Source organism: Lactuca saligna, chromosome 1 (assembly GCF_052625555.1).
Source record: "Lactuca saligna cultivar CGN05327 chromosome 1, ASM5262555v1, whole genome shotgun sequence".
Lineage (NCBI taxonomy): Eukaryota > Viridiplantae > Streptophyta > Magnoliopsida > Asterales > Asteraceae > Lactuca > Lactuca saligna.
In genome coordinates this window covers 36001530-36016517 of record NC_136417.1, presented here as the reverse complement: position 1 = coordinate 36016517, position 14988 = coordinate 36001530, and the positions used below count along the sequence as shown (strand labels likewise).

Here is a 14988-nt window from a genome sequence, read left to right as displayed (position 1 = left end):
TTATGGCTCTTGAGTCGGAGTATTAAGCACTTAATGGAAAGTGTCTTAACAGAATGAGTACGCTGAGCGTAATTGCAGGTACACCCCGCGTACTCTCTATCAGGCCAGTACGCTAAGCGTACATTAGAGCACGCCCCGCGTAACGCAGTCAGTTGGGCTTATTGCATTTTGGGCCTCGATGTGGGCTGAGTTGAGACTTAGGGTCCTTGGGCTTTATTGGGCCATCATATTTCAGTTGCTAAGGACCAAGGATTTAGCATTGGGATTGAGTAAGGTCCAATAAAGGGTTTTAGGCCGAATATAGCAAATTGGGCCAATAGTGAGCTTGGAAAGCCTATCTTGTTATTGGGCCTTCAGAAGTTAGATTATGAGCCAAGGTTATGGTGGGACCCATATGAGGAGATAGGCCCAATTCAGAAAATTGGGCCATTAGCGGGCCTGTAGTAGGGCCGTTGTTGGACTTGGAAGGAATTGAGGGTTTAGGCTATGTTGTGACCCATACCATAGCAGGGGTAAAATGGTCATTTTACCCATAGGAGAATCCCTATCCTGATTTAATATTTTATTTCCATTGATAGTCGGGAAGCAGTCAGATCAGCAGTTTAGGATTTCTTATTCAGAAGTTTAGTCGTCAGCATTTCGAGGTGAGTTTCCTTCCAGTTGGAACGAGTCTAAGGCCACAATGCCGACCCGTTTAGCTAGCAGTAGTTTCCGTACCTCGGTCCGATGCAGTAGCTAGTATGCTTGATGCCTTCATGGCTCAGACAAGATTTGTGTGTTATGTGTTCCGGGCTACGGCCCGATGCAGTATACAGTTTATTATGTTCATGCTAGTTGATATGTTTATGCTATGCTACATTATGCTCAGTCAGTTTCCGGACTGCGGTCCGATTCAGGGGACAAGGTCCCAGTAAGTTTCGGATTTCGGTCTGATGCAGTTAGTTCCGGACATCGGTCCGATGCAGGGGACAAGGTCCCAGACAGTTCCGGACTTCGGTCCGATGCAGTTTCCGGACTCCGGTCCGATGCAGAGGGCAAGGCCCTGGTTAGTTCCGAACTTCGGTCCGATGCAGTTTTCAGACTTCGGTCTGATGCAGTGGGTAAGGCCCAGTATGTGTTTACATGTTATTGTATGGTATGTGGTATTTTAGGGAAGCTCACTAAGCTTCGTGCTTACGGTTTCAATTTTTGGTTTCAAGTACTCAGTTTTTAAAAGAGGAGCTCGAAGAGGTTGCAGTGCACACACCATAGTCAGCTAGCCTGAGAATGTTTTACTCTGATAATTAGATTATGTTTTGAATTAATACTCAAAAATTATGTTATGACTTATGATACGTTTTTATAAATACGGTTTTAGTAATGTTTTAAAAGAAATTTTTAGTCATGATTTTTGGGTCGTTTCAGTGGGATCAAATATTCGAATGGCTATAGGGTCCAGTGTTATGTATGGCTAGCATACACGAGTGCTGCACAGTTGGTGAAAGTTTCATGGTTGAGTTTTGTGAGGTCAATCGGCCAGTCGTGAATTGTTTAGTTTCCTCTAGGATTGAGGATTGCATGTTCGTTTATGCTTATGAGTGTTGTTAGGGTGTTGTGATGATCCTCGAGACAAACATGGGTAGGTTTGGAAGGTAGTATGAGCCCGTACTACTGAAATCACATGATCGATATGCGTAGCAAGGGAGTCACAACCACTAGGGATTTTTTGGGTGTTCGTTCCCTGTTATGTGTGTGGAATATCTGATATATTCCTTGTATATTTTTAGTATGGTGGTTATGAGATGATTCGAGATTGGATCCGGGTTAGGACCCGGGGCTGGCGGTTAGGATGGGCCAGCATTGACAGAGGACGTGTCAGGGAGATCATCCGTGAGGAGGTGTCTGCTATTTTCCGAGGTAAGATTCCGACGATGTTCAGGTCTATCAAGACAGTGATGATAGAGTTCTTTGATGATTGCTACACAACCATTGCTAATACGGCTATTGTTGTAGCCTCCGCAGCCGTGGCGGCTGTAGGTGCTGGGTCAAGTCGGGATTTTTAGTATCGGGACTTCAATAATACGAAGCCCCTGACTTTCGAATGAGTTCAGGACCCGATTGTTGCCATGAGGTGGCTATCTGATGTGGAGGTTTTTTTCTTCATGTGTTCATGTCCTGTTGACCAGAAGGTCAGGTGTGCACTAAACCTCCTGAGGTCCGGAGCGAAGGATTCGTGGAGACTTGTTACAGGATCGTATTATGATCCGTAGAGGGTTGCGGTATCATTGGATCAGTTCAGGGAGATGTTTTGCATTCTCTACATTCCTCGGGTCGAGCAGGAGAGGTTGGATCATGAGTTTTTAGACCTGAGGCGTGGATTAGAGTCGATGATAGAGATCACTCGGATGTTTACTAAGAGGGTGATGTTTTGCCCTGATTTCACTTCAGAGAAGGCTCAGATGAATTATTATCTAAGCATGCTCAAGACGAACATCAGACAATTTGTTTCTACTCAGCGGTGTGATACTTTGTTGGAGTTGAAGGAGTCCGCCAAGCGCTATGAGTTGGAGATTTAGTTTCAGTTGAGGAAGCAGAGGCAGGCCCTGACGCAGTCGCATCCGGTGTCGAAGAGGTTCAAAGCTGCCGATTCTATGTCTGGAGGTCAGAGTGGCCACCATTATGGGAAGTGTGGTTTGGTTCATGTGGTAGCATGTCGAGCTAGTAGTGGGTGCCACAAATGTGGAAAGGAGGGGAATTTTGCGAAGGACTACTTCTAGTCCGCCCCATTTTTTAATACTAGGATTTTCTATCGTTGTAATTAGGTTGGCCATGTGAATGTCAACTCTCCGTTGCTCGCCACCAAGCCGGTGCTGGCCCTCGCACCATCTAAATTGAGGATCACTGACAGGAGTCAGGTCACGGCAGAGCCCCCGAGGCCTTGGGGTCGCGCTATCCAGCTCATTTTCGAGGAGGCCAGCTCTGCACCAGACGTTCCGACTGTTATGTTTCTATCTCTTATCTTTTGATTATGATTATTTCATGCATATATGTTTGTACCTCTGTTAGGTATATTCTTAGTGAACTCCTTTCCTTCTTTAGTGTTGTTTGAATCGGGTGCAAGTCAGACATTTGTTTCTCGGTCTTTTAGTAAGGAGTTTGCTTTGCCCATGGGGGAGTTGGAGTGTCCGTTTTGACTTTATATCGCCAACGAACACATGGTTTCTACTTCTTCGGTTTATCAAAGTTGCCTTCTAGAGATATTCGAGGTGTCGTATCCAATCGATTTGATTTCGATTCCTTTTAGAGATGTCTGTGTTATAGTGGGTATGGATTAGCTAATCTGTTTCGGTGTTATGATCGACTACGAGGGCCAGCATGTGGTAGTTCGAACCCCAAGTGGAGGAGAACTGGTTATTTATGGAGAGGGTACCAGGCTGGGTTCTGGGTTTTTTCGGTAGCCAGGGCTTGATAGTATATTTAGCACAGTGTGCAGGTTATTTAGCGTATGTTGTGGATACACGAGTCAGGGATTAGGTTTCTGTTTCAGATGTTCCATTCGTCAAAGAGTTCGCTGATGTATTCCCGGACGAGTTACCTGAGGTGCCTCCAGAGAGACAGGTCGAGTTCCGTACTGACTTTGTGCCAAGTGTGGCCCCTATTGCCAAGGCATTGTACCGATTGGCACCGGCTAAGATACATGAGTTGTCATCTCAGCTGCAGGAGCCGCTAGCAAGCAGTTAATTCATTCGAGCAATTCTCTGTGGGGAGCGTTGGTTCTTTTTGTCAAGACGAAAGTGTTGGGTTTTAATATACTACAACATCCTATGGTGCACATACAACCCTAATAGCTTTGGATCTATGTTTTCTGTAACTATACATGAAATATTGTTTTCAAAACTTCAAGCCTACAACTAACATACAATTGATATAAACAACATAGAATTGAGTTATAGAGTTACCTCTTTGTTGTAGCTTGTAGTTTTGGCCTTTAACAACTTAGTTCCCCAAATGTTGCACCTCAAACGGTTTACAACACACCGTACAAAGGAGAACTTGAGAGAGAGGCTACTTGCGCACAAAAACAACTACCAATCTTCTTGGAATGCATGGGGCCAATTTTGGTGATTAATGGGTTCCTTTTATAGTGTGGCAAGGTATAGAGTTACATTCATGCAAACCATAATGCCTATGACCTTTCATATTACTTAGCTCAATGGGTTAAACCTCCATGGACTATCCATAGACTACCATATTGGTTTAGCCCATCCTAAATAACCATTAGCCCACTGGCCCACACTATAAGAATCATTTATTTACCAAATCAATCCCCATATATTTAATTAGTCTCTTTTGATCAAAAAATTAATTCCAAATTAATTCTTGATCAATACTAATTAAATAATATGATTAATATATTAGAACTTATAATATATTAATAAATCATAGGTAACCTCTTACTCAAGTATCCATCCTATCAAATTGTCCTGATGATATGCAACCTGAATGGATCATGCTACTCTCGGGTCAAGTACATACCAAATATAGCTATGGGCTTAGACACCTAATACAACGGTCTCCTACTTGGATAAGTCTAATAACTATTATTGCAAGTATGAATCCAAAATCCTGACTAGCAATTGTAGCTCTTAAAAGCCGTTGTCAAACTCTAACCTAGTCAATGACGCGTCCATTACATAAGGGATCATATATTCCTCCATTCTAGATATCGTATGGACATGAGACATGGATTATAATCATTCTCTTTGTCCATCTGTTGTTTCCCGATTTTCGATTTATGACGACCGACTAATTGAAAAAATCAAATAAGTCCAGGCTTGGCCAAGCACTTAGGGATGTCATCACCAAATCATCGTGGGGCCCACATATATCACTTTTATCCCTCTAAAGGTAAAAGGAATGGACAAACTTTGACTCAAATGCTTTCTTGTAATTACTCATTAATTCACACACAACATTATGTTTTATAACACCAAGTTAATGGTGCATTTACATATGTCAATGTGCATCCGACTTGTAAACTACAACTCACATGTCTTGGTTTTAAGATTATAAGATATTATCGTCTCACAATCACTTGTGATAAAATCCATGAATTGATTCAGATGAGCGTGGGTTGAATCCAATAATTGAATCTTATTCCAGGAGTACTCATGAACACTGCATCAAACTTGTGTTGTGTCTAAAACACCTAGATAAATTACAGACCCATTCATGACATTCTTGCCTCAATACCTTCTATCAAAGTATGATCAACTGTGGATGGTTTGAATAACCCAGTTATTCGGGAAGTCAAAACATGCAAAGTGAAACACATGAATAATACTAATCCTACATGGCCGCAAAACTTTTGAGCGCCATATTGATTACTCATTATTCATTATATAATGTTTTGTATAATCAACTTAATACTTGAATTAAAACAATAGTTGTCCCATGCTCCAAGCATGCACACCATGTTTATCTATGATCCTTACTTTGTGAAATAGATCAATTGACAACATTTCAATGATGCTCATTTCACAATTCCAAATTCTTACCATAAATGTAAGAATATCAAATTCTTGCCATTTACTGTAATCTGTTAGATTCTAAACTTATATGCAATGATCCTCTTGTAATGACTATGCAAAAAAGTCATAGAGACATGGAAACAGACATTACAAAGTATTCCAATGGAGAGCAATTCCATGGAAACGAAGTCTCAAATTCAAAGTACATTCCTTTGAACATCCTTATTGCATTAAGTTTCCTAATCTTACACAGATTTAAAGAATAACTTCCATTTATGGAAACATTTCCATGTCCCATTTAGACTATCACTTCTGAACAAGAGTTACATCTTCTCAGAGTGTGTCAATATGGTCCATCCATTTTTATACTTCCAACTACAAGCGACCAATCCTTAGCGAAGAGTTGGCATAAGAGTTACGATGACTACAGACCGCCCAGAGTTGGCATAAGAGTTATGATGTCCGGTGTCGATCTGATTTGGAGTTTTAGGTCGTTGATATGGTGTTATAGAAGGTCTCACCTTGGAAAGGTGTGATCCGTTTCCAGAAGAGGGGAAACTTGGGTCCTCAATATATTGGAGCATTCTGGATTATTGCCAGGTTTGGCAAGGTTGCATATAGATTGGATCTACTAGAGGAGCTCATTCAGATTCATATCACTTTCCATTTTTCATAATTGTGGAAGTGCGTGCTAGATGAGGATGCAATAGTATCATTGGATGACATTCGGGTTAACTTTAATTTTCTTATTACTCAATATGACAAGACACTCAACATTTGATGTATTTTGTATAATAACTTTATACCACTATACATAATCTTTCTCTCTATTATCAATATATATAATAGTTATATTGAACTTTTTACACTATATAGCTATGATATAGTTATTGTAACATCCCAATTCCCAAGTATGAGATTTATGGCTTAAAAGGAAATTTTTCCCTTTTGAACTCGTCGAGTTGAAGGCCTCTACTCGACGAGTTGTTGAGAAAAACTCGACGAGTTGGTGGCTGATTATGAAAGCCTATGTTTTAGGGTGTTGCACGTTATTTAAAGGCCTTATGGCCTTTGGATGGCCTCCTTATCCGCCCCTCTGTCCAAGAAACAATAGTTCGTATATTTTCTCTCATTTTTGTTTGTGTGTGTGTGAGCTTGTGTTTCTTGGTGTTCTTTTGGAAGGAGTTTGGAGTTTGAAAAAGCTTAATTGAGAGGAAGGCTGTAAATCCGAGATCTTCTATATTGTTGCAGCCACTTTGAGGTATAAAGTCGAAACCTTGACCATTTATTTCTTAGATCTCCTCCTTGCAAGTTTATTGTCATTTTGGGTTCATTTTGGAGTCATTCTTGGGTTTGGTCATTTCTGGAAATTTCCATTTCAGATCGGGGCAATTTGTGGCCTCTTTGGGCTTAAAGTTTCAAGCCTTATATAGATCTAGGCTTCCTTCATGTTCTAAGTCATTTATTAAGTCATTTTTGAGTAGTTTAGCCTCTTTATGTCATGCATGGACATAAAGTTAGCAACTTTACATAGTTTTCCAGCTCTTAGGTACCAGATCTACATTCTTGAGTGTTAGACGGGATGAAAAAGGGCTGAATGAGTTAAGCTGGTAAAACTCGACGAGTTGTTCTGACAACTCGATGAGTTGGATCAGGGTTTTCCCGCTATTTTGGAAAACTGTAGGCACTCGAAAAGTCGTCCGAAGGACTAGGCGAGTTGGCTCAGACTTTCCGTGTTTCTCTGAGTACTGAAGAAACTTCACGAGTTGGGTCAACATGGACTGTTGACCTTAAATGTTGACTTGACTTTGGCTAATGTTGACCGAGTTTGTCTTTGAGAGCATTTTGGGTATTTTGAGGTTTTGATACAAGGGTCATATGGTGGTTGTAGGCTGTTGAGTGCGGAGCTGAGTTTCGGAGTTAGATTTTACCAGTTCAGCACTACTTGACAGGCCAGTCTTCCTCACTATACTTATGGGTTGAAGGCACCAATGACGTCCCTGTTGGATTGTTATACTGGTTTCTCGTATGCTTGTTGCGATAGTAATCTATTAGATCAATATCCTGGTAGATAGGATGATGTTATGCTTATTGATCAGTATGATTTGCGCTTGACTGTTAATTGATTATGTGTTTGTGAGTTACGTATTTGTCGACATGTGTTGTGTGGTAGGGTTGAGGTGGTCCTGCTTTGTGTTGAAGGACAATAGACCCAGGGCGGTCCGGATAGATTGAACGTCCTGTGAGACTCATTTATCAAGTAAAGATTAACAACTGACCCTTTACTTTAATAATAGTAGTAATGGACTTACCACTACTTAGGTTTTCATTAGACTCTCACAAGATACTCATTCATCACCTTCCCCATATTCTCATATTCTATTTCTACTCTTTCTCTACACTCATTCTCATTCTTTCCCTCTAACTCTCTCTATCATAATTTCTATACTCATACTCTAGCTTTCTCTATATCTCTTTCTCTACATCCATTTGTATCTTTATCACTCTTTCTTTCTTTCTCTCTCTCTCTCTCTCTCTATATATATATATATATATATATATATATATATATATATATATATATATATATATATATCTTTCTTTCTTTCTTTCTCTCTCTCCCTCTTATATATATATATATATATATATATATATATATATATATATATATATATATATATGAATCTCTATCTCCATCCCTCTCTCATTCTCTGTATTTCTATCTATATCTCTCTTTATATCTATGCATCTTTATCCACATCCCCCTCTTCTTCTCTGCATCTCTATCTCTATCTCCATCTCTCTTTCTATCTTTGTATCTCTATTTCCATCCATCTCTTATTCTATGCATCTCTATCTCTATTTATATCTCTTTCTCTGGATCTCTATCTCCATCCATATCCCATTCTCTATATCTCTATCTCCATCCATCTCTTTTATTTTGCATCTCTATCTTACAATTATACTAAGTATTTAACTCGTAACAATAATCAGCTATTTATCTCAGTAATTCTCAATCCTTAACTCCTATAGTAATATAAAATTATACATCTCAACCATAATCACTTATTAACACGTCATTTAATACTCGATTTCATATCTCGACTGCACATGCTAAAAAGTATTACTTTGCTATGCATTTCAATTATACTCATCTGTTTACTAGAATAGTATTAAAATCCTATGATTTCTACTTACTCTACTTAATGACTTGTATAGTATTAGACATTTATCATTCTTAATTATCCCAAACACTCAACTCATAGAATATTAATAAACCGCAATTAAAATATTATACTCAACTCTAAAGTATGCACATTAATTATCACATGTTTGATAACAATAATTTAGAGAAAGATAAGGTTACTCACTTGGTTAGTTAGTGAAGAGTAACCATTATTATGTCCTCTACTTCAGGGCTGCTTTCATATTAATCACTTGTCCAACCCTATTTAGACAATATATCAAGTTCATTAGAACTTGTCTAATCGCATCACAATATTCACAATAGTGATAAATTACCTGATCACTAAATAGAGTCGGTAACTATTTGTCACCCAAACTAGTCATGTTTTCAAATATAACTCACTAGCGACTATACGCTGCAAGCAATTACTCCAATCAACAAATCTCAATAAATTAGGGTATTTAACCTAAAATGACCACATTTACATTTAACAAATTACCAGGTTCATAATATTCCCATATCACAAAATCTCGTAACACTTACTCAGGTCTAATTACAACACTCTACAAAACATCACATAAACGTATATACATAAAAACAAGATAAAATATACCTTCGTAAATCTCATAACTCAACTCCGTATCCCCTGTGCAATGATATATCTCCTCCGTTATGATCTCCCGAGAATACATCCCGAGCGGCATCTTCGATTGAATGTTCCAAAATCCCCCAACTGACACGAGAACTCTTATATTTATACTATGGGATCGCCACGAGGTAACCATAAGGATGCCACGTCATGGTGATTAGCTAGACTTCAGTTTCACCATGTATCATCTCCTTATGCCTCATGTCCCAAAGTGTTTGACATGTGGTAGTTATAGTGTTGACTGTTGACTTTGACTTACGTTGACTTTTTTCAAAATAACAATGTACTTTCATCTCAACTTCAAACAATCATAACTTTCTCATAAAGATTCCGTTTTTGGCAAACTTTATATCCACGAAACCATCTCACGGTGTACTATCATCTTCTTTCATAATTTCCTAATTTAACTATACTTATTTCCTGATACAACACTTGAGTACATGAACCTACATATTACATCATCAAATTATCATCAGTTCACTATTTTAAGTTCACTCAAATTCATAGTTATACCAAATACATGTTGCAACTCTCAATATGAGGTTTTTAGGTCATTACATATATTGTAATAACACATGTCATGAAAACGGGTGTCACACCCTCGTTTTTGGAAATGTTTTACTCTAATGATGAAAATTTTAAAATGTGAATTTGTTTGGATGTTTTAGATTTTATTGCGTATATATAAAAATTTTATTTGAGAGACAATTATATAAAACAAGTACTCTACACGTCTATATAAAACAAGTACTCTAACAACAGTAGAGAGCATGTCAGTAGAGAGCATGTCGATATCTACCTCCTCGGTTACTAGATCTCATTCTTATAGGATAATTCAAGGGCGGTCATGTGACTTGTGCACTTTAACAACAAATAGGCCCTAAAACTTAAAAGACCTAAAAATTTATGAAAAAAATTTATAATATTTTTTCAAATATAATTTTTCATATTATATTGCAAAATACATAAAGTAAAGTAGTAAAGTCTTAACATCTTTGTCCTCTAAAAACCTATATAAAAAGTAGGTCGACATTTTTGGTGGACCAGACCAACATCGTATATGCACTCACTATGACATGACCACACGAGTTTTATAGCTTCAGGAGTCCATGTCCCTGTTCCTCCTCTTGGATCTCCAACTGGCCAAACCTGATGAACAAATTGACTTTTTCTATAAAAGGAAAGGGCAATTTGGTGATTCGATTTATTTCTACTCATAGGTGATTATGTGGTTCCCTTGTTGACATTGCTCTAAGTCCAACATAAGTGCTTCCATTCACTATTTTCCTAATCACCTCCTGGAAACAAGTTTAGCAGGAAGGATAAGAAACTTTAGGTCCTAGAAACAGTTTAACAGGAAGGATAAGAAACTTTAGGTCCTAGATTTTAGTAAGCCCTACTAATAGGCACACTTTGAACTTTTCTTAGACCGGCCCTAAATGTATTTAATGTCTTTTGTTTTTCATTCTTTTGCTATGGCTATCTAATGCCTACATCTCATTTTCTTTAATTCCTTTAAAAGAAATCTCTTCTCGCTAGGTAATATACAAAATTGTCCTAAATGAATTTTTTTCAACATTTTCTTTTCAATGTGCATCCGCCTCTAGTTGGGCATTATTTGAATAATTCTAATACATATTTCAATATTCAAAATAAATAAATAAATGCGGATGATAACTACTAGCAACTGAAACCATGTTGTTTAATTATATCTTTGACTGACTATGTTAAATGAAACAAAATAACCATATTACCTTTACGTAGCAAAATTTGTTTTCATCAAGTATTAACTATTTTTACCATCAATAATGACATGCTTATACAATACCAATGAATAGCATTGTACTTTTAATAAAAAAAAAATTAAATTTATAATACGTCAAATAAACCCCCGACAAAACTAAGTTTCTTTTGAAAGTACAATCACTCTTTTCTTTCTCTTTGGCTGGTCGGTGTGGGCAACGCCCACCGATGTTTTTAGAAGAAAAAAAGAAGAAAACGGGCGTTACAGGTTGTTGTGGTGGTAACGGGAAGCAACGGTTAAGCTTATAATACACAACGGTGAAGGGGAGCGGTCTTTGTGCCTTCATAACGCACAAAAAAGCCTCCATGGGAGTTGTCCACACCTAACCGTCTTTAAGATTTTGTATCGTGACTAGTCAACTTCTACATCCTTCCATCTTACTATACATTTGTTTTTTAAGCTTTCAAGATCCAGATGTCAACTATTCTTTTCTTTCATTAGATAAGCTTCTATAATGACTAAATCTTTGTACCTCTGCAAATCCATATGGGATTTGTGGATTTAGCTTCAAGAAAATGGCAACAAGTTCTATGGTAGTCACAATAGACAAACCAAGCAACATCTCGTTAGTAGAAGTCGATGATTCAGATACGTCTGTGTCTGTGTTTCTTGAGAAGCATAAAACAGCAAGCACGAAATAGTTTTCATGGACGCGTTTAATCAAAGGTCAAAGAATCCTCTCTTTCTATCCATGGTTAGCAATGGGGGTTTCCAAGACTTTTGTTTCTGTTAAAAAGCGCATTGCTTCATCATATCCATGCAGAAATAAAGTCAAATATAAAGAGAGGATTATGTACAGATTCATAAAAGCATTTCCTGCTGGAAGGAACTCATTAAAATCAACCTAAATACACATTAAATAAGAAAAACGGAAGTAACAATCCTCACCTGGAAGGATGCAAATAGTTTGTAAAACTCGATTTTGACATCCAGGAGTGAACGTTTTCTATTAACAATATTTACTTTCTAGCCCTTTCTTCCCTACATCAGTAACATCTATTAACAATATTTACTTTCTAGCTTCTTCTCCAATCGCTTCAATGATACGGTTATTGAACATGAAAGCACTTGAATCTTTCAAGAGTGAAGTTCTGGTTGTGAAAGAGACATCAATCAAAGACTTCCCAAATCACAAATCACAAATCCCAAGTTTCGATTTTCCTTACCTTTACTTTATGTTTTAATAAATATACTGTAATTTCTGTATAAGATCAAACATTCAAACCCAAAAACTATAGATAACCCAATTACAAAATTACATGATTACATTGAAAATCAACCCAGAAACCCTAGTGCATGGATAGTATAGTCGAAATTGAAACTTACGAGTTAGGGCTTAGGAGTATCAGACGATAGCCTTCTTAAATGGTTTGGCGTTTTACATTTTGCCTAATGAAATCATCTTGGAAGGCACTGGGAAGAATCGTTTTGGGAGACGCTAGATTGAAGTTTCGTTGAAGGACAAATACCTGAAATTGATGCAAAGGACCAAGTCAGCGTTATTTTCTTCCAGGACCCAGGCCATTAACTACCCATCAACTGACCGAGTAAGAGTATAACAATGGTAACAAACGGTCTGAGCTCTGACCGGATCCAGTCAGAATGAAATCAAACACCACCTTATGACCGAAATAAATGCAACGTTCTTCTCCTTAATCTTCAATTCAGATATCGTTTTTGAGATGGGCATCCATTCATCAAACTGTATAGCTCGTTGCCTTATAAACTCTCGAATTTTATCTGCGGGATCTAAGATTTGATTTCCGTTTCCTTCAATATCTACCAAAGTCAGAAAAAAAATGTCGTCCATTGAAAAGTTTGCACACCTTAGAGTTTCCCTAGAAGCTATAAAATTGGCAACGAATAACTTTGATAGCAGCAACTACATCAGTAAAGGTGGATTTGGTAAGGTTTACAAAGGAGAACTCGTTCACTTTGGTGAGAAGGTTATGGTTGCAGCAAAGCGCTTAGATACAAGATTTGGACAAGGGACCCCTGAGTTTTGGAAAGAGATCATGATGCTTTCCCGTTACAGACATGAAAATCTGGTCACTCTCTTGGGATTTTGTGATGAGGGTGATGAGAATATCCTTGTGTATGAGTATCTACCAAATCTAAGTCTCGATATGTATATTAGTAGCTCTAATCTCTCATGGATCCAACGCCTAAACATATGCATTGGGGCAGCTCGTGGGCTTGAGTATCTTCACAATCCAGGTGAGACTACACAAAGAGTGCTACACCGTGATATTAAAAGCTCCAACGTACTCTTAGATAAAAGTTGGAATGCCAAAATTTCAGATTTTGGTCTTTCTAAACTCGGACCTGCTAACCAAGAATTCACATTTCTTATCTCCCATGCAGTAGGGACTATTGGGTATTGTGATCCACTTTACATGGATACTGGATTCTTGACAAAAGAATCTGATGTCTATTCCTTTGGGGTGGTTTTATTTGAAATCTTGTGTGGAAGGCTTTGTGTAGCGAAGCATGATGACAATCGCCGGTTTTTGTCAAAATTGGCACAAAGCTGCTATGAAAAAAAGAAGCTGCAGACAATTGTACTTGATTGTCTACAAGAGCAAATATACCCAGATTGTTTGGAAATATTCTCCAGAATTGCATATCAATGTCTTCGAAGAGAACGTAATGAACGTCCACGGGTTGCTGAGATAGTAAAACAACTTAAACATGCCCTTAAATGCCAAGTAAGCTCTACATCTTTCAGAAATATTAACAGGAATATTTACTTTATTTAATAACTAAACACATATGCATATCCTGATTCTATATCTCAAATATATATAGGTGGAATATATGGTCGAGAAGGAAAAGACGTTTATATTCAAAGCATCATTTTATGCTGAGGTAAATTTGCATATGCATGATAAGCTGGAACAGATATCTACTAATGTTAAAGAAGACCTGATCATTCGCCCTGGTGATATGTCGGAAGAGGAGTTGAAAACATACAATGGTACAGATCCTAGGAGGCCTGTTCTTATGGCGATCAAAGGTCAGATATATGATGTATCATCATCCAGGATGTTTTATGGAGCAGGTGGTACTTATGGAGAGTGGAGCGGGAAAGATGCCAGTAGAGCCATTGCAAAACTCAGCTTTGAAGAGGAAGATTTGAACAGCGATCTCACTGGTTTAGGGAAGATTGAGCTGGAGGCGTTAGATGATTGGGAAATCATGTTCAGGAGTAAGTATGTTAAGGTTGGATCCATCAAAGATCCAAAGAACGTGTTTTTTATCAAATAGTTTGTTTGTATACATTTTATTTCTAAAATACGAGTTTATGTGAATGTGTCTATATATATATATATATATATATATATATATATATATATATATATATATATATATATATATATATATATATATATATATATATATAAATAAAAGTATACAAAATGTTTTTATGTAATTAATAAATACATATTTCAATAAATATGGTTTTATAAAGAAATAAAACATATTCGAAAACCAAGTTTTGAAAAAAAAAAAAAAAAAAAAAAAAAAAGATATAAAAACACTAAATTTGTGATGAATTTTTAACCAAAATTTTAAATATTGGCCATAAGCGTAAATTTAAAAGCAAATTTTTAATAAAATTAAAAACTAGGCCAAATGAGTAAATCTTAAAAATAGGATTACTTGTTGACTTGTAAAATATCAAAATGAATATAAACACCGGTTTTGGAACTAATTGAATAAAAAAATACATACTAAATTGATATTAAATTGATTATGAAGTCAAAATATAAAAACTTTTATATAGAGGTTTCTTTTATGTATTAGTGACGATTATTTATTCATATTAAATTTTCTT

The 14988-nt window shown here is 37.1% G+C and overlaps 1 protein-coding gene across 1 annotated transcript; it reads left to right on the top strand.

Moving 5' to 3' along the window:
• Positions 1 to 12828: 12828 nt before the first annotated feature.
• On the top strand, positions 12829 to 14445 carry LOC144997216 (putative serine/threonine-protein kinase PBL28). Its single transcript, XM_078957075.1, has 2 exons — positions 12829 to 13858; positions 13959 to 14445. Exons 1-2 carry the CDS (start codon positions 12950 to 12952, stop codon positions 14415 to 14417), a joined length of 1368 nt encoding a protein of 455 aa, XP_078813201.1. The 5' UTR covers positions 12829 to 12949; the 3' UTR covers positions 14418 to 14445.
• The last annotated feature ends 543 nt before the right edge of the window (positions 14446 to 14988 follow it).

What these genes read in the sequence shown, in the direction of transcription:
- LOC144997216 (XM_078957075.1), top strand. Translation starts at nt 12,950, where the DNA reads ATGTCGTCCATTGAAAAGTTTGCACACCTTAGAGTTTCCCTAGAAGCT. An exon ending in AACATGCCCTTAAATGCCAA is followed by an intron (nt 13,859 to 13,958) that starts GTAAGCTCTACA and finishes AAATATATATAG; the next exon opens with GTGGAATATATGGTCGAGAA.